The sequence below is a fragment of the Bombus flavifrons genome, chromosome 5 (genome assembly GCF_040668555.2).
Source record: "Bombus flavifrons isolate JBK064 chromosome 5, iyBomFlav1_principal, whole genome shotgun sequence".
NCBI lineage: Eukaryota > Metazoa > Arthropoda > Insecta > Hymenoptera > Apidae > Bombus > Bombus flavifrons.
In genome coordinates, this window is record NC_138446.1 from 5,664,056 (window position 1) to 5,683,123 (window position 19,068).

The window sequence follows — 19,068 nt, forward strand, 5'->3', positions numbered from 1 at the left end:
ACAGTTACGTGTAGTTAACTTTACAGAGTGGAAATTATATGTTTCAATATACATATATATAACAATTCAACGCCACAGTTACTTGTATTTTAAATAAGTTCAAAGTGCTTTTTAAAACAAAGTTCGCTTTTCCCGGAATTATCTTACATTCGAATATTGCACGCAGATTTCTTCGTTCAATTTTACAATACCTCCTATCGCCGGGTTCCGCTACAAACTAGGAAGGTAGTAAACGAAATCGAGTAACTAATATATATCCAGCAGCATAAAAAACTCGACCATTACCACCATCATATAGATATATACCTACATATATGTCTTTCGAGCGAGGAGCTCATCCGCCGTGACGAAATGGCCACTCCACCACTGTCGGAGATCCTTGATGTTGGTCAAGACGGTACTTAAAGCCAGGGGTTCGTTTTAAGGTTACGACTTGAGACTTGCCAAGATACGTAAGCGCACGCCACTACCGATTGCTATTCGAGAAAGAGTCATTGCGATTCCTCTTTTCTCGACAATTCAAACGTAGTTTTGTACTGCAACCTGGTCACGCAGCAATTGCATTTACAATTTATAATACAGGACATCTGCAAAGCTTTGCTCCAGTTTCAGTTTCAGCTTGTCCTTGTCAATTGGTACTAAAGACGGTAATAAAGCAACGCTTTTACGAACCCTGCTACATAAAAGTATATAAAATTTATAGAAATTTTCTTGAGATAATACGTACTTCTCGCATCCTAAGTTTTAAAACGACGAATACATAATTAACTACATGTACTATAACTTTTGTTCGTAGTTTTCGATGTGTCTGTATAGCAGAGTTAAGTAACAGATAACTCTATTGAAGAATTAAGAATTAAGAATTAAGAAGAATTAAGTAAAATATAACGCCGATTATCCCAGAATAAGGAAGAAAAAGATTTGCACTATGTTCTAAAAAGTAGATTCACTCGGCGGAAAATAAATATTGAATGAACATTGGTTTAGAAATAATAGATCATTCCACTTTCCATTTTCTTGAAGATTGAGACGAAAATACTTCTCATCCGTGTCAAATTCGAGGAAAAATTACTTCTGAATCGAATTATTATGATGCCTGAGAAATACACGAAGAAAGACTTGAAGCGATGATGCAAAATATACTTTGGGTTAAAATTGAAACAATCAAATTTTATTTTCTCTCATGCATCTAAGATATTTATGATTATTGTACGATTTCTAAAAATATTTACAAAATATCTGCTTCTCTGATTTTAATAGACATTTAGATATTTCTTCACGAATATACAATACAGATTCTGTTACTTAGTTATACCTCACTGTTGCAACGACTGTTTGTAAAGTAATTTGTAAAAGCTGATAACGTATCAGTCTTAAGTCGTTACTCGATACATTTTAAACAGGTACGCAATATAGAACATAATTCTACAGTGACTAAGAAAATATTTGTACACGCCCTTACTTCGTTTCCTACGAGTCGTTATCGTAGAAGATTCTATATCTCATTTTAACAGGATACGGTAGAATTTCATTTAGTTGAATGACATTGTATTGAACGCTTAATTAAATGAACTCCTGCTGGTTGAATCTACGTACACTTGCTCGCGAAACACTTCATTCGAACACTTGTAGAAACCTTTTACGAATATATTATATTCTAAATACGTTGCATTCTACACATTCTAGAATTTCATTAGCATTGTTGTGTGATTCGACCAACATGATTATGTTAATAAAGCTTCAGGAAAATTTGAAAATCTACTACTACGTAGAAGCTATATAGAAGTATATACTGTATTATTTTTCACAGATATATTTAAACAATCCATTATATCGATGAAGTCTAAATATTCAGTGGAACTATTCTTAACATTTATTACGTGTTTAAAAAGGCAATCCGCGCTGTATATTATTTTGTTTACTAATATATATTTGTAGTAAATATCTTGTAGCTTCTATATACATTTTCAGATCAGTTTCAAACGTTATCGATATAATCAGAGCAACCGTGTTTGATCATTGCGAGGACAAAATTTTCAAATATTTCACTAAATATATTATGCTCTTCGCGGGCTGCTCTCAGACAGCATCGTAAACAAATTTTCATATGCGATTGATTAACGTATTTTACAAATTTGAAAATTGTACTTTTACGAAAAACTGACTTAACGTGTCTTTTACCTGTGTCATTCGCTTTGAGCTTCTCAGGGCGTAACAATTTTTCTACTCGAAGATATCAAAGAACTCGTCGATTGAAGAATGGATAAAGCGTATGGATTGGAATGGATGCATTTTGATTTAAAAGTAATAATCATAATAATCAAATAAATAATAATAAATAATAATAAATAAATAATAATAATAAATAAATAAATAAATCATATGTATTTACATACTAAATATTGTCCATTTATTTCCTACCAATCTCGTTAGCTAACATTTAGTAAAGAAACGATGTGTAAGTAATTACAGAATGTATCAAAGGAATGTATGAAGGGATTTTATGTGTTTAGAAGAATTCTCGGTGAATCAATTTGTCTTGATACAGATAGCACTGACAAATGAATCCAGGAGTTGTGTGTACGATTAGCTATACGCGAATGATAAATGCTTGCTCGTTTATTTTGATCTTTTCATCAAATGATACTCATCTAAGAAAATGCAAATTATTTTGTATGGTAAAAACAATTCGATAATAATGCTACCTTTGACATTCTCTTAGAGAACAAGAGAAAAGAAGGGCATCAAGATCGTTCGTAGGTTGCATTTTGCAAGAAAGCTTGAAGAAAATGGAAACTTGAGTTATTCGTAAAGATGCAAGTTGACAGGAAGAAATTAATTATCCTTTTCACTAGATAGCTGTTCGGAGTTATAGTTACGTTAACTAACATCCAAGATCGTTAGATAGACGATTCGTGCAGAAAGTAATATTTCAGAAGCGCATTCTCGTATGTCGAAGAAGCAAAATGTAAATTTCTGATACGACGATAAATTACGTAGCTTACAAATTGACAGAGCCGTGTGTTTCTAGAACGATAAATATACAGTTACGAACGTAAATTTCATTTGGAATAAAGCAATAAACCTCCCGTAATTTATCACGGCGCGTAATAAATTACTAGTTGCTCCAAGCCAAAATCATTTGATGTATTACTTTTTTGCTACGAACGCGAATTATACGCAGCTTAAGACGTAATGATATTGAGAAAATAATAGGACGATAGGTTTGTTTCATGAGCGATAAGTGATCAAAAATTGTCAGAGCGAACAAAAGGTATAAATGTCCTTGATAGGATTTAAAGGATTTCCTTGATAATCTTCATTAAAACAGAGAAAAGATTCTTTATATGGGTAGATTGAAAAACTGTCGTTTTAATATTTGAGATATATACAGGGTGGTTGGTAATTGGTGGTACAAGCGGGAAGGGGGTGATTCTACGCGAAAAAAGAAGTCGAAAATATAGAATAAAAATTTTTTTTTTATTTTTTTTTCAAATTTTTCCATCGAGACAACAATCTACGGTGAGATCCGTTATAACGTACATTATTCTATATTTTCGACTTCTTTTTTCGCGTAGAATCACCCCCTTTCCGCTTGTACCACCAGTTACCAACCACCCTGTATATTGAGAATATTTAAAAAATTTGTCGTTTTAAATATTGAAAATTAAATTTATTAAATCGTTCAGAATGTACGTAGGACGCGACAAAATGTTATATTCTATATCTTATATTTTCGTTCTTTAGCTATTATAGCAAAATAATTAAACGACACGATTGACAATAATCCCGAAATTTGTATGTATATGTGTACATGCTATTAATACATTTCTTCGTGTACTACATTCCTTCGTATATCTGCTGATTATTACCAGAACGTCATAGTACCCTCTTGAGATTAGTTGAAAATAGAGCTAAGACATTTAAAAACAAAATGAATTTGTTAAGTTATTGAAACATGTGTATTTCATGACAGATAACTAATAGATACGTTTATTAATATTCTACATATATATACTACATTTATACAGAAAATGATTATTATCGAATAGTCGTGAGATCTTTTGAATTCATTATACGGAAATAAATCAGTGACTTGTAGAAATATTGCTCGTCCACATCTTGTGAAATCTAAGTTTTTGTAAATGCTACAAATGGTCCTTGACTTTTTCTTTATACAATATAAAAATCACATTTATATCTAATTTGTTTTCTACATCGTTTGTATTTACATCATATTTACATCCACTTTATAAATTCGTCAAAAGGAATATCCTTGTTTATTGTATTTAGCATATACAGAGACATTTTCAAGAAATATAATTCACCTTTATCATTTTATGTTCTTGAAAGAGACCAATGTACAATTTGCAACCAATTTTATAATAGTTGTTGATTGAGACAAATACGATACAAAAATAATTATTAACAGTAAACTTTGAATTTATCTGATTTTCTACGTCATTTATTTACGTACTAAGAGGATAAAAATCGATTGAAAAGTTAGCAGGCTTCTTCGCAAAGAAATACGAATACGAATTGGAATATAATGGAAAAAGCAATCTACGAGATTTTTCCGATATAATTTTCCACAGACCTTGTACAGTTGTCTGGCAAGTCGAAGGCGACAACTACAAACGTATAATACAGGAAAATCAACAAGAGAGTAATAAAGAATGCCGTACCGTTACGTTTCACGCCATTATTCAATCTTTCAGATATTCAGAAATATGATTTATGTTCTCTGCCTTAGGAATCTGCGCTGTATTTCCCAGTTGCGATGGCTACGATTTATCGCCTCGCTACCAAACTTGTATTTTCATTCCCTTCTTTCGCAAAAAGATCTACTTCAGAAGTTTAATGCAACTGCGCGTAACCTGTGTCCATACATATTCAGCTTTGTTAATTTAATGTATGGAAATGTCACGTTGAAAGAAGTAGTCGATCGTGAAACGACATCTTTCGAGCACTTTATTCATCGGTATGGTGATTTTATATCGCTTACCTTCTTTTTTCTTTTTTCTCCCACAGAAATAGGAATATTATGATCGTAACTTCCATTTTTAAATATGATTAATTCTAGCTTAAATACTGTAACGGAATAATATTATGAATGAAATATTTATTTACTTAAGGAAGTCATTATTCCTTTTTTTTTTTTTTTTTTTTTTTTAAATCCTAATCCGCACTTGGTGGTGTACACATCCGCTTAAAAGTATATGAACGTTTATTTACTTTTTACAGAATGCAATTTAGTTACGGTATTACAAACAAAAAGAACCACAATTTCATCCTCTAGTGGTAAGCTAATGATCCGTATATACTTGAGCGCTTATTATTCGCCAATTTAAAATCATATTCTGTTCCGAAAAAAAATAATTTTAAATTCTACGTTGATTAAAGATAGTTTTCTCTCTTTGGTATTATAAACCACTTGAAGAAGAGAGCTGTACATAAAATTAATTTGTTTTCTGCATTTGAATCTTGTCCAATGTTAACAATTTTACTACGATAATTAAATATCGCAAAATAAACAAGATTATGTTCCAAACACTCGATCATCAAATACTACTCTTCCTTAACCCTCTGAGTGTTCAGTTTGTACATCGTTTATGAGTGTTTATCGGTTCACGAAAGTATTCAATCACTTACGATAGCAAACTGTTTTGTACATATTATACGTGTTATATAGAATAATTTGAAATTTTTTTACGCTATAATGAAGTATGTTATCACATATATATTGATGAAAGTTATCTAAAAATACATATGAAAGTTAGAAAATATTTATTGCGAATATGCAGTTACTGAAAGATTAGCATACAGTATGAATAACTGTGTTGTAAACATATAATTAATACTAAAAGCAATCCAACTAAATATCGAGACTTATTAATGTAATAAGTAACTGGCAAGTATGATTATATTAGTCATATCATGTCGCATCACTTGCAAAATTTGTTGTATAAGTGTTCAAATATTTCCACAGTATATATTATAAACAAATTAACGACGAATAATCACGAATTAACAGACTATATGTATAAATTTAGATTATTTATCTGAGAAAACTGAATACTATTTTGAAATTAAGTACATCCCGATGCTCCTAGATGTTTGGTTATTTTAGTGAACACTCAAAGAGTTAAACACAGTCTACAAGAGGATCTTAGACTTTCTGATCCTTATTAATCGTATTTCACATACATGCATATATGTAATATAAATCGAGTATGGATATTAATCGAACGTCAATGCGATATTAGAGTGCAAAAGTTTCAAAAACCTGTTAATACGATTATAGCTCTATAGTTGCCTAATACGCATTTATAATTAGTAATGCGAGATATTTGCAGTGAACGTAAGGAAACTGAACGCGCGAAGCAATTGAAATGAAATATTCTTATCCAGGCGCCGATTTTACTAATTGGTCACGAGAGAACGATAAACACACGACAGAGACAACCGAAACTGACGGCGTTGCGCAACGCCGAGAGAAATTTTGTCCGACGTTCTGTCATGAGTTTAAAATAAATTACTGCGATGCAGGCCGATGACCTGGCCCGCCCAACACGTGCAAAAATCTTTTTCTCCCTCCAGCAGCTCGCCACACGCGGAGCCGAAAACGTGCTCGGAAGAACACGATCCAAGAACGAAGATTCTTAATTGAGAATGCTATCGCTAAGTAGCGATTTCTGTTTGATACTTCGTTCCATGTCCTTCGAGGTTTTCTAATACTGTAAGAATTCAAATCATTTCGAATGTGATTCGATATTTTAGCCACTGCATGCTAAATATGAGTCCGAGTTGTGATTTGTCGAATAGTTGAGAATATAAATTATATGTTAACACATTGTTTATTTCAAAGGCTGTTTGCTTTTTATGATCTCCTAATTTAATCTAAGAGTACTCTTTTTAATTAGATTGCTGATTAATTTAGACATAGGTACCACGTGAAAAGTGAAATAAATCAGTTTTACATTATTTGTACATTTATATTTCTCATTTCTTATTAACGTTTTTTTTTTTAATCTCTAGATACATGCTTTTAAACGTTAAACATATCCCATTACGCACTACTACCACAAATCTATCAAATATTCTGAATAGCATTTAAATTCCCATTAATTCATATTAATTTAAAAATTCGACTGAATATATTCATATACTTTTCACACAAATTTATTAAATTAACTGATCAATTGTTGATAGATCGCGGATATTCATATTTATATTTATGAATAAAGTCAGAAGTACAAAAAAAATGCTTATAATATGCAAAGACGTACAAAATATTCGAAATATCCTACTCGATATAATATTTAATGGGCGAAACAAATCTCCCCTTAAGTCTATTTCTTCAATTACATTGATAAAAATATATACAAATCTACGAAATCTAATTGTAAAACTAGCGTACCTAAAAATCTAAAACTATAGCGTATGCGTATAAATTCGAAGAAATTTAAATTATTTCAAATCACGTCACTAGCCGCAATCTTCTTTTAGCAAAGTCAAAGGTAAAATTTCGGGATTCGCTATCGTCTCGAGCGATCTATCGTAACTTTTCGCACTGAAATTATGCACGGAAATTCGACCCGACATAATTGAATCGTACAATTAAAAATATTACAAGCTCCGCGGCACTTAAGCTCGTAACTCTATCAACGATACCCTTTGCAGACACACGTAAAACACGAATGCATAATGCTTGCTCCGAGGACGTTGTCACGTTCGCTGGCAACTTTTAATCGTGCATTTAACCCTTTCCCATCCACGGATAAGATATTTCGTGACGCAACCTGTCTTTCGTGCGACACTTTCGACGAGATATCAGGCGTGTCTTTTCATTAACATATCCCAGACAAACTTGAGATATGTTGTCTTTCGAATTTTACTGCCAGAGGCAGTTCGAAAGATATCTGGCATTTTCTATATATTAGTCACCAAAGTTAATCCGACGATTCCAACGAAGGAAACTTCGCTTGCCTCTCATCGTAAATATAAGAACTATGATCGTCCAACCTAGACATTCGAAAGACTATCGAAAAAATTTACGTAGTCTTACCATCTTTTCTTTTCTTTTTTCTTAATTAAAAGTTTAAGGTCACGTGCACCTTGCAAGATCATTAGCGAGCAGAGTGAGATAAACACACTTTGTCTATACGACTATTATAAATATTTGTACAAGTGAAATGGAAATGGAATTAATTATTACTATTTAGTTGCAACATTAATTTCTTACAGAGCTTTGCTGAAGAAAATTATGAATATGTTTCAGACTTTAGACCGTCGATATCAGGGTCACATAAGAAGTAACACAGAGAGCGGAGAAACAGGGCTATCTGATTTAAAAGAATAAATAAATACATAAAATATTTAAATACTGAATAAAAGAAGAGGAATTATTACCCAATAACAAGACTACAATATTTAGAACCCTTGTACTGCTTTGTCATGTGAGTTACCTTCTAATGTAGATATCTCGTCTGTGGATACAATGGGTTTAACAAAGACCATCGATTTTAACAGAAAATCAAGATCATCTTGTATTAACGGTAGACAGTCTGATGTTCAATTTAACAATACATACGTTTTACATCACAATGTACTTCAAACAAACGCGATACAAATTAACTGCCACGGCATCCATTAAATATGCCCAAAACCGAACGAGCCGATCTCCGCTGCTCGATAGTCTTGATCCCAAATACTCGTTAAAATTTCGTTGAAAATGCGAGGGAATCGAATGCAACTGACGTGCACAAGCCGTAAATAGTCCGGAATGGAAACATTAATGTAATTCGATCTCGAGATAATTTTCCATATAGCCGGGCAAGAGTCCATTGTTCGGCATTGTCCGCGCGAAACGTGTCTCACGCGTGTCGAGGCTCATGAATGCACCAGCAACAATAATAGCAACGCTCTCCTGCTGGGTGGAACTGCGAGTGCACTTAGAATCGCAGCGGTCGTACTTGTTGATGTTTTAACAACCCCACGTGCGAAAACGGAATGTAGAAGGCAACACTTTTAACCCCACTGATACCATCGACATTCTGCCTTTTAAAGGAATACATACCTGAAACGTGGGGTTCGCTCGATTTGCTCCAAGTCCGGATCGTTTTGCGGTTCGACCGCGACTTGCCAGCTAATTGCCCGTGTAATCGTATTGTTTGCGGTAGAAATATTAGTTACAGAAATGGATCGACTCGTTTTGAATCGATGTCGTGGACCGTGTTCCGAGCTGAGATAGCTGCATCGAACCGTAAAGCGAAGGCAAGAATCAATCGAGCCTTTTAAAAGCCCGTTACCGATCGATTCCACTTTCTGTAAATTTCTCAATTTTGTTACCAAGCTGCACGATTAACGTTCAATTTCGAAACAACAAACGATTTATTTCCATAAATTCGTTCATCGCAATGGTATGATATACCTAAATAATAGCGAACTTTTCGTCCTCGGCAACTGTCTTAAAACACTAACATTCTCAAGTCTTAACAGGTCACGATCATGTTGAGGCAACCGTGAGTTTCATAGCAATCGAGGTAAAGAAGATACACAACGTTCTCAACTTTTATATCAACAGCGTTAATCCTCACTAAAAAGGTAACTCCGATCCGGTAGGTAGCTCGAAGGCAGTTATCGGCGACAAACGAGGACAAATGAAGACATTGTTAGAGAGCGTGTCTCGATACGAAACTCGCACCTTGCAAAGAAATAAATTTCTCGGCGTATTGTCGACGCGTAGCTAATCTCATTACGGCAAACAGAGTTACGGTACAGCTCGACAAAAGACACCCATACCCGCATGAACATTAGAATTGAATACGGCTAAAGTCTAGCCGCTTCTCTAGAGTTTTGTTAATTGAATAACACCTAGCAAGGCATCAACGCGTCCGTGATGCATCCACGATGCATCCGCTTTGCAACGGAGAAGCATGGCCGCAGGGTGAAACAACCTTCTCGCGATAATTACTACTAGCACATTGCGTGGCCGAATGGGCTGGCCAGTCTCAAATTCGTGGCCCGGAGGTTTCGTGCAAGCTGTACTTTCCATAAAGGGAGGAAGAGAGAAAGAGAGAGGAGGAGGAGGAGGAGAGAGCACCGAACAGCATAGCAAGTTGCAATGCACGCACAACCTTATACGGATGCGAGAAAGCGAGCTCTGCCTCTCCCTCTTTCCCCTCCCGCCTCAGCTGTTAACCCTCCTGATCCGGACCGTGGAACCCGGTCCTGGACATCAAACAGGACCAGATATGCTGTGTTGCGGCGCCAAACTGGTGTATGTGCGACTACGCTCCACTCTCTGGACCAGGTGCAATCGACAGGTCGCTGCCGTTGCAACCGCAGGATAACGTTCGTTTATCGATCGTCGTGGGATCGGAAACGAATACGGCTGTTCAAAATCTTCTCGAGATCATTTCCCATCTCGCGTTACAACGTGTCTAATTTCGAAAATCTCTTGGCTCGCGATATTGCATTTTTTAATATTTTCTCTGTTTTATTTCTTTTCTTTCCTTTTCTATGGAATGTTAATCTTTTCTTTACGTGGGTATACGTATACCATATATATATGGACGTTCTTAAATTATTGCCAATATACAAGATATAATTTAAATGAAACTCTTTACTCTAACTTTTGCTTTTGATCTTATTATAAATATTTTATTGCCTGTTTATGTAACACAGTGATATTATATAAATTAATATCGCGTAATAGTAAATAATATTAGGTAAAATATATTAATATGAAGTGAATAATATTTTTCAAATATACGAAATGATACGAAGATATCGATGTATGATATTATATAACGTGTTATAATACACTATATCGTAAATTGCATTGATAGCAGAGTAAAACGTGCATATTTATAATTAGAGAAACAATTTTTAAAGTTTTTAAATTAACCGTGTTCTAGGTTTGTTTCACAAAGAAATGACTACCACCCTTGCAGTGTCTTTTTACACAAAACTAAGATTCATTCAAATAATAAAATCTAAATCAATATTATATTTCTCGTCAATAATCGTTCTGAACACTAACGATATCAAAGAACTGCAATTTTATAATTTATCATTTCGTATAAAAAAGGTAGATAATATATCTTGTTAATGCGTTTTACTCTTGAAAACGTAAAAACGCACGTCTTTACGCTTACACTAGCCATAGATACTTGCAATGGCTAAATCCTCTTAAGCCCAACGAACTGTAACAAAAGCATTACAGAACAATAAAGGAATCCGAAGTCAAAGAGACAATGGCGAACGAAGTTACTAAATAGATCGTCTTCGCTCCGCAAAGCTTTTCTATTCTTACGATGGAACGTCAAGAGAGAGAACCTACGCAAGAACTTCGCCAGGATTAGAAACCGACTATTTTCAGTTTATTTCTCATACTTCGCTTCCTATTCTTTTTCCTTCCACCTTTCTCTATTTTCTCCGCTTTTGGTTACTATTATTTTCCAAGCTACTAATATTTATTTTCTTACTCGTGGCATTCATAAACGATTTAAACTTTTTTTTTTTTTTTTTGTTTAACGTGGAGGAAATCCGCGCGGACACCAGGTCGCTTCTGGGGAAAAGCGGCGTGGTAGTGCCGGACTCCAACCGACTAAAACCTCCACGATGACCGTCACGGCTGCGATCGAGAGGGGCCCGGGAACCGGTGTAAGCGATACACCGGGCCCCATAAACGATTTAAACTAGCAATTAAATTTCGAAATATCTTGAAAGATATCAAAACTAAAAGATAAATAATATATTTAGATCGAAACTTAATAAATGATTCTCAATTATCGTTTGGATAATTAAGCTTTCAACGTTTGGGTAGAAAAGTCTCGGATTATCAAGCTAAAGTAACAGACTGGAATATCACAATGATCAATTCTAACGTAACAATGTTTCCGATATGTCAAATTTTGATGTAATATTTATTTCCTAGGGAACAGAAAATTTTGTATAAATAAATCATTTTTCACTGAAATTGTTGTTCAAATAATACAAGGTTGCATGTAAAATTCATGGATTAAACAATTTTAAAGTGATCTACCAATCCTTTACTCAAAAATAGCCAAATTAATAATTTCGATAGACAGTTTCATCGAAAAATGAATAAGCTAAAACGAATATATTATGAAACATAGAATCACAAAAGCTTCGATAAATCATATTTGTGCCAATGACTATGAAAGCCACCTGAGTCATATATTTTTTGTTTCGAGATATTTAAAGTTTCGCGAATTGTGAATTCTGTTAACGACGTAACAACCGACTCAGTGAAACGGTATCATCAATTGCTACTGCTTTGCAAAGATATTTTCAGATTGTTACAACGTTAATAAACGTAACTCAAAATGAATAATAAATTTATTTTTTTAAGATCCTCGATTTAGGTCACTTTCATAATCAGCGACATACTTATACAAATTATTACGCGCGTATATGTTACATCTAACAAACTTGATAAGCGCGCAAATTTAAAAAATTGAAACGCGTGACGCGAGACATTTTTATAAAAACTTTGCGAAACGATATTGTTTAGCATGTATTCAATATGCGATCACATACAGGGTTTCTTATACTTCTGAGAAGAATTCTCAGCTTTCTCCCCGCATCGGTATCGAATCGGGGAACTTCGCGGAAGACAATAGCCAAGTTTCGAGAGTTCGGCATTGCTCGCGTTTCTTATTCCAACGATCGCGTAGTTTTAGCTACGCTATTTCCCAGTTCCTGCTTACGAATTTAAATTTACCTCGACCACGCGTTTACAGAGACCATTCCGTGAAATTCAACCGGAGACCCGTACCATTTTTACGTCATATCGCGAAGCGAATCGAGCAGCGAAGGAAAAAAGTCACCGGCAGAGGAATAGAGGGGTGAAAATGGAAAAGAGTAACGAAAAGGGACCGAACGAGGGTGTGGAACGCGTAGAAAGAGACGAGGGAAAGTAAAAAAATTTCGAAAGCTGCAACGCGAGCTGAACGTGTCTAGAAAGAAGACAGAATAGACGAGGGAAAGCTGAAGGGCACGCGCCAGGAAGAGAAACTGAAAGAAAAGCTAGGAAAACCACCACCACCACAACCACTAGTACCGCTACCGGCATCGGCGGTACATCTATAGAGTATTGCTATCGAGAGCTCAATTCATATTTAGTCGCGCTCGTTCGTTTCCCGCCAAGACTTTTTCAAGCGGTTACGGTTTTTGCTTTTCCAGAAATTTTCCAACGATGCTGCTGGTAGGCATACTTTAACAAATGCACAATTTAAGAGGAAGGAAATATTCGGGATTTACAAAAACTCGATGGATCATGAGCCTTTACAGTTGAAAGACATTTTAGTATCTCGTTCCACCAATCCTTAACAATTAAAAACTAGATTCGTGAGAAACGAATTTATTTTACTGTCACTAAGAAATAAATATATCGATATACATTTATATTTTATGTCTTGAATATCTTTTGAAATAGTTGAACGATTACCTTTTTTTTTATTCGCACTCTAAACTCTAATTGAACAATCGGTGCATTTTTTTCTGGAATGAAACATCCCATGATTTTTTTATTAAAAGATATCAAAGTAATCGCCAGATTGTCTAGATCGTTGTCATCATATCATTTTGTATATTTCATATATATATTTAAGTATGTATTTCTTTTTAATAAAGTTTAATAAATTTCTTTTTATAAAGTTTACACGAATTGATCGTATTAGAATATTTTCTAAAAGAAAGAAAATATTTTTGAATACAAAGTAAAGTCGACAAATTTACAAAACTCATATGCTGACTACGGATAAATATGTACGGATAGGTACAACAATATGCAAGGATGAGCACAAGTGTAAAGATAATGTAAAATATCAAACATAAGATATATTTCATAACGTTTCGAAGATAAAACATACTTTTATTCAAGTTTCGCTTCTTTGTCCGTATCAAACATAAAGTATAAATGTCCTTGCCCTATTCACATGACACAAAAAGAACTGTGCCAAGAGAATTGTCGTTTCGAGCACAAAGGATTAAAATTCTTCCGCTTTCCTCCGTGATAAAAATTTTTTCAATTTTACGACGCGAACGTTTAATTAAGATATTATGAATCGACGATGGACAATTATCTACATATTATAAAGTGAAGTATCAGATAATTTATTTAAACACAGGTAAATTACTTTTACACAGTTTCGTCCATAGAGAGCTCTATAATTTTTAACTGTGACAACAATATGCTTTTTATTTTAAGATATCATTCTGTAAATATTAAGTTTGAATTTAAAAATTTCGCATAGCTTTTCCTTCAGTCCTTTAATAATAATAATAAAATAAGTCCCAAATTTTTATCTTTAAGATGAATTTTCTCCGTCTTCGTTTTTCTTCCAACATGAATATGTAACACGATATCTAATATTATGTATCTGCTACTAAATAGACACATTTACGGTAGCAATGAAATTGATTAATTTACACAGGAATACGATTCACAGTACGTCCGATCACGAATATGGTGATAACAAAGGAAAGAAGAAGAATTCCTAGCAAACAACTTGAAAGAAGAATATTCCGACGAGGATGAATTTAGTAAATCACCAACTGCGGTACTTATCCAAAGTCGTGGAGAAATGCTAGATCTAGATGGAAAACAAGAAGAAACAATGGAGAAAGATAAGATGATAGGAGCGGTGAAAGGGATAAAGGAAGATAGACAGAGAAAGTGCGAGATAGGAGCGAGAAAGGGAGAGAAGAAGAAAGAGAATGTGCGCACGTTCCAGTTGGCACGTAAAAATAGTTACCTCGGTTTGGTTTTGCCAATTTAAGAAACTGTTTCGCTCAATCCCATTTCTGGAACTTTCAGCAAGGCTACAAAATGCCCCATTCGAACGAACTGTCGTTACTATGCTGTTTCTCTCCTTCCCACCCATCAACAAAGAGAAGACAGATAGATCAACCTCGTGGTTATGGCAATCGCTCACTGCTGTCTGTTAATTTCACCTCACAAGAAACCTACTTGTTATCTTATGCCATTATTCCAATAGAAATTGTATATCGCTACAAGACAATGAGGGAACCAGGTTCGTGCATAATTCGAAAAAAAAAAACAAATTTTGGAGATGAGAAATATTTCGCTATCAGGTGTAATAATTAAATTAAATATTATTCGCACATATAACAGTTACTTGTTCGGGCAAAGCACCTAACATTGTCAATGGCGAATTTAATGCATCGATAAGAAAATAATAAAAATAAAGAAAAATTGATAATGGTGTTAATGATTTGTAACAGTATCTCACATTTCCTCTTGAGATATTTTGGCTATCAGATTAAAAGATAAAAGCATACTCTGGTACATAATTAGCTACGTTATGAAACAAAACCAATTAAAAATTATAGTTGTTAATTCTAAAATAAATACAATATTGGTATTGACAAAATACGTTTCCAATGTTTATAACGATGTCTCGTTTTTTTATCTTGGAGTACTTTAGATATTAGACTCAAGAGTGTCTATAGCAAATTAGATCCTTAAATAGTAATATATTGTAGCTCGTTTACGTCCTTTCGTCTTGAAACATATTCCATTAGAAGATATCTTTTACAAAAAATATAACGAAAGAATATTTCCATTTTTTACTCGCTTGTTGAAAGGTTTTAATTACTCCATTTATAGTAGAATATGTTGAACTTACCCCTTAGTGCATCCGCCGTTATTGCCAGAAGACCTTGCAAACTTCTGCTGTGGTGATGGATCAAGTCATGAAAATCTGCCCTGGCTTGATGTCTTAACTGTTCCTCAGTCTCCCGGTTGCAGCACATGCCATCACAAGTTGCTGAAATAAAATTTGATGTTTGAGTTTATACCCAAAGTTCTTGAATACTTCGTCCAAGATACATATACATATAAGTAAGTTATAGGTTATAATTATATAACTTATATAATTACAAAATTTTCTAAATTATTTTATTAATAGCAAATATTCTAGTGGTATTATTATGTTCTTACTTATGCAACGACTAACTTACATGGTAATTAAAATAGCAAGATTAAGCGTTATTTCTTTGCTAAAAATAATTACTAAAATTATTTTTTGTTGTAATAAACAATACCAAAATATGATTCAATTTAATGTTATTTACGCGTTATAGTTTTATAGTACATTGTAGCTCCTATTAAAGCTATATTCAATTTCTATTATCAAAAATTTCAACAATTTTTTAAACTATTCTTATTCTACCTTTCTGAGGGTAACATATGTATAGCATTAATTATGTGATTGTCATAGAGTAAAAAGGGTGGAAAAGTGTGTATGTCGGGGCTGAGAATGTGCGACAGAGATACATGAAGTTTGCATATGGTAATTAAGAAAAAATTGTAAACCAAGTCCAATAAGTAATATATATGTATATATTCTACTCCTTTACATGATAAAAAGCCTCTTCTGAAAATATTATATCAAGAATGTTAATTTACATTAATTTCTTGAAAGTATTGTTTCGTAGAATATTGCACGGATATATTTATTGACAATAACTTTCTCAAATGAACGATATGTAGGATAAGTCACTGTTTGTAAAATTTTATAAACATTAATTTGGAAAATTTAGAAAAATAAAAAGTAATTTTTATCGTCTAATTAAAAAATGTTATAATGATTCGCAAAAATGATTTTAATTTCGAACTTTTCTAACTTAAAAAAAATGTAGGTGTATAATTATAACATCTTTTTAAAACATTGCATAAATTACGCATGCATTAAAAAAATAAAAAACTGTACAAGCTTGTAAAATAATGTGTGTGCAGGTATATTATAAATTACAATCAAATGTGTATGAAAGAAGAAACAGACGCTTGTTTACAAATGAAAGAACAAATTAAGAATGTTTTCGTCGCGCCTTATCTTTTCTTATAATGATCAAGATTATCTTCGTATTTCTTTTTTTCACTTCATTAGCAAACCAAAGTTTTTATCTACTTTCATTAATCATACCAAAATGTGTTACTATCTAATGTTAAAAAATTTGTATCTTGTACTACAAATTAAATAATCTAATATTTAGAAAAAAATATCCTGTTTCTAACTGTTAACAATTCAAATTATTAAATTTAAGAAAACCTAGATTGGCCATGACTATCTGCTATTATTAACGAAGAAATAAAAAGATCAGAATTGCACTTTTAAATATATAAATACGTAGTAAATATGTTTACAAATTTTACAACAGTGAAAATTATAAAATATATTCTATTTAGTTAAATCTAAGTAATATTTTGAGAACTTTTATTTACTTCACATATGGAAATATATTCTATTTCTAATATGGAAATTGTAAAAATAAAATATGATTTAATATTTGATAATATTTATGGTAATATCTAAAATAACACAGAACAAAAATTATAAGCAATATTGAAACATTAAAAAATTAGAAATTATGAATTGTTCCTTCAAAAAATATGTTTCCCCTACAATATAATATTCTATTTTTGCGTGCAAATTACGACATTACAAACAAGTACAATGTATACGTATTAGTCAAAGTGTCGATAACGAAAGAACGAAATAAGTATAGGGAACAAATGTTTAAGTTCGGTATACGGTCGTCTTCGAAACACATAGTAATTCTCACTGGGGAATTATTCAGGAAGTCACGGTAATGATAATACATTTCAAAAGAAAAGTGTGTAGCAAATAGCAATTTACCTCGTGGCAAATAGTACCTACACCAGCTTATACGCCAATTTAAAAGAGATCGAAGCACCATTAAAGCTTAACAAACGACGCGTCATCGAGGTAAATAGAGTTCGCTGCTTTATGGAGCACGTAGTAGACAGGATTGGTCGTTGAACGTTTCAACGTTAATCGATCGAGCAAAGGTGAAAAACGATTTCAATAATCGTTCGACGGTTCTTTCTACAGCCCAATTTACCGTGACACGAAAACGCGAAGTGGACGTCTTGCATCCCGTGGCGTCTCCTCGTGCAATTACAGCACGACGACGATTGCTCGATAAAATACGATAGACTTGCATCTATGTCGCAAGGGTCGTGAACGGACAAATAGAACGAGGCTAACGGGATCCTCAAGAGATCCTGGCTCGTTCGAATAGGTCCTTCTGGCCTCATTCTACTTTTCACATCATCCTACCCGCCACCAATTGTTCGTCCTTACTGCAAACCTACATACGTGCGCCCCATTTTACCCAACGTGCGCCAACATCCATGCATATAATTCCATCCCTCATGGTCATTGCGTGAAAGTTTTTACACGATCACGTGGTGTGCCTTAAAACGAAGCGAAATATCAAGAGAAACGTTTAAAGCTACATAAAATAAAATAGCTTTAGCAGTGTGTGTCAATTTTCTATAATTTTAAATTTAAAACAATACGTTTATAAAGATTGTTTGACGTTTGAAATACTTTCGGAATTTTTTATTGTTTACAACAGAAAAATGCATTCTTTATTTATCGTTTGAAATATCAAATCAATGTTCAAATTAATACTCGAATGTCCTTGTACTTATTGAGATTATCACTTGTTTGTGATCAGTTAGTTTTAGGTTTTAGCTCTAATATTGTTTATAAATAAATTAGCTCTAATATTGTTTATAAATAATTTATTACGTTCTTATTAAACATCGAAACGAACAATGAACGGGATATTTTTTTAAACTTACACAAATTAGAAGTAATGCAAGTATGAAAAGTAGGAATTCCAGACGCGTTTCAAATGCTTGGTGACTTTGAAACAAAACGAGAGATTCTAAGAATATTAATCGAGAAAGACGTACAGTGTGTCTGTACCACGATTTGAAAATACATCGCAAATAGAAACACGAATATCTATCTTCTACTGTTGTATCTTAGAATATAACATTTTATAATTGGTCGAAGGTAATCTTATAACTGATAGTAAGTACATCAATCATTAATGTTTCTTTTTAAAGAGAATAGTACGATCATAATTATGATTTGATAAAGTGATGATTTATTGCTATCTTTTAACAAGAAATAACGTTCAATATAGGCTATTAAGGCAAAATTAAATACGTTGATAATTAAAAAAGGAAATTAT

The 19,068-nt window shown here is 33.2% G+C and overlaps 1 protein-coding gene across 1 annotated transcript in view; it reads right to left on the reverse strand.

Annotated features, from left to right (window-relative positions):
* Nucleotides 1–19,068, reverse strand: part of dally (division abnormally delayed protein) — a 253,426-nt gene that overhangs the window by 220,918 nt on the left and 13,440 nt on the right. Inside the window, exon 2 of the mRNA XM_069113291.1 lies at nucleotides 15,684–15,824. Coding sequence (XP_068969392.1) covers nucleotides 15,684–15,824 — 141 coding nt within the window. The remainder of the gene's footprint in view (nucleotides 1–15,683; nucleotides 15,825–19,068) is intronic.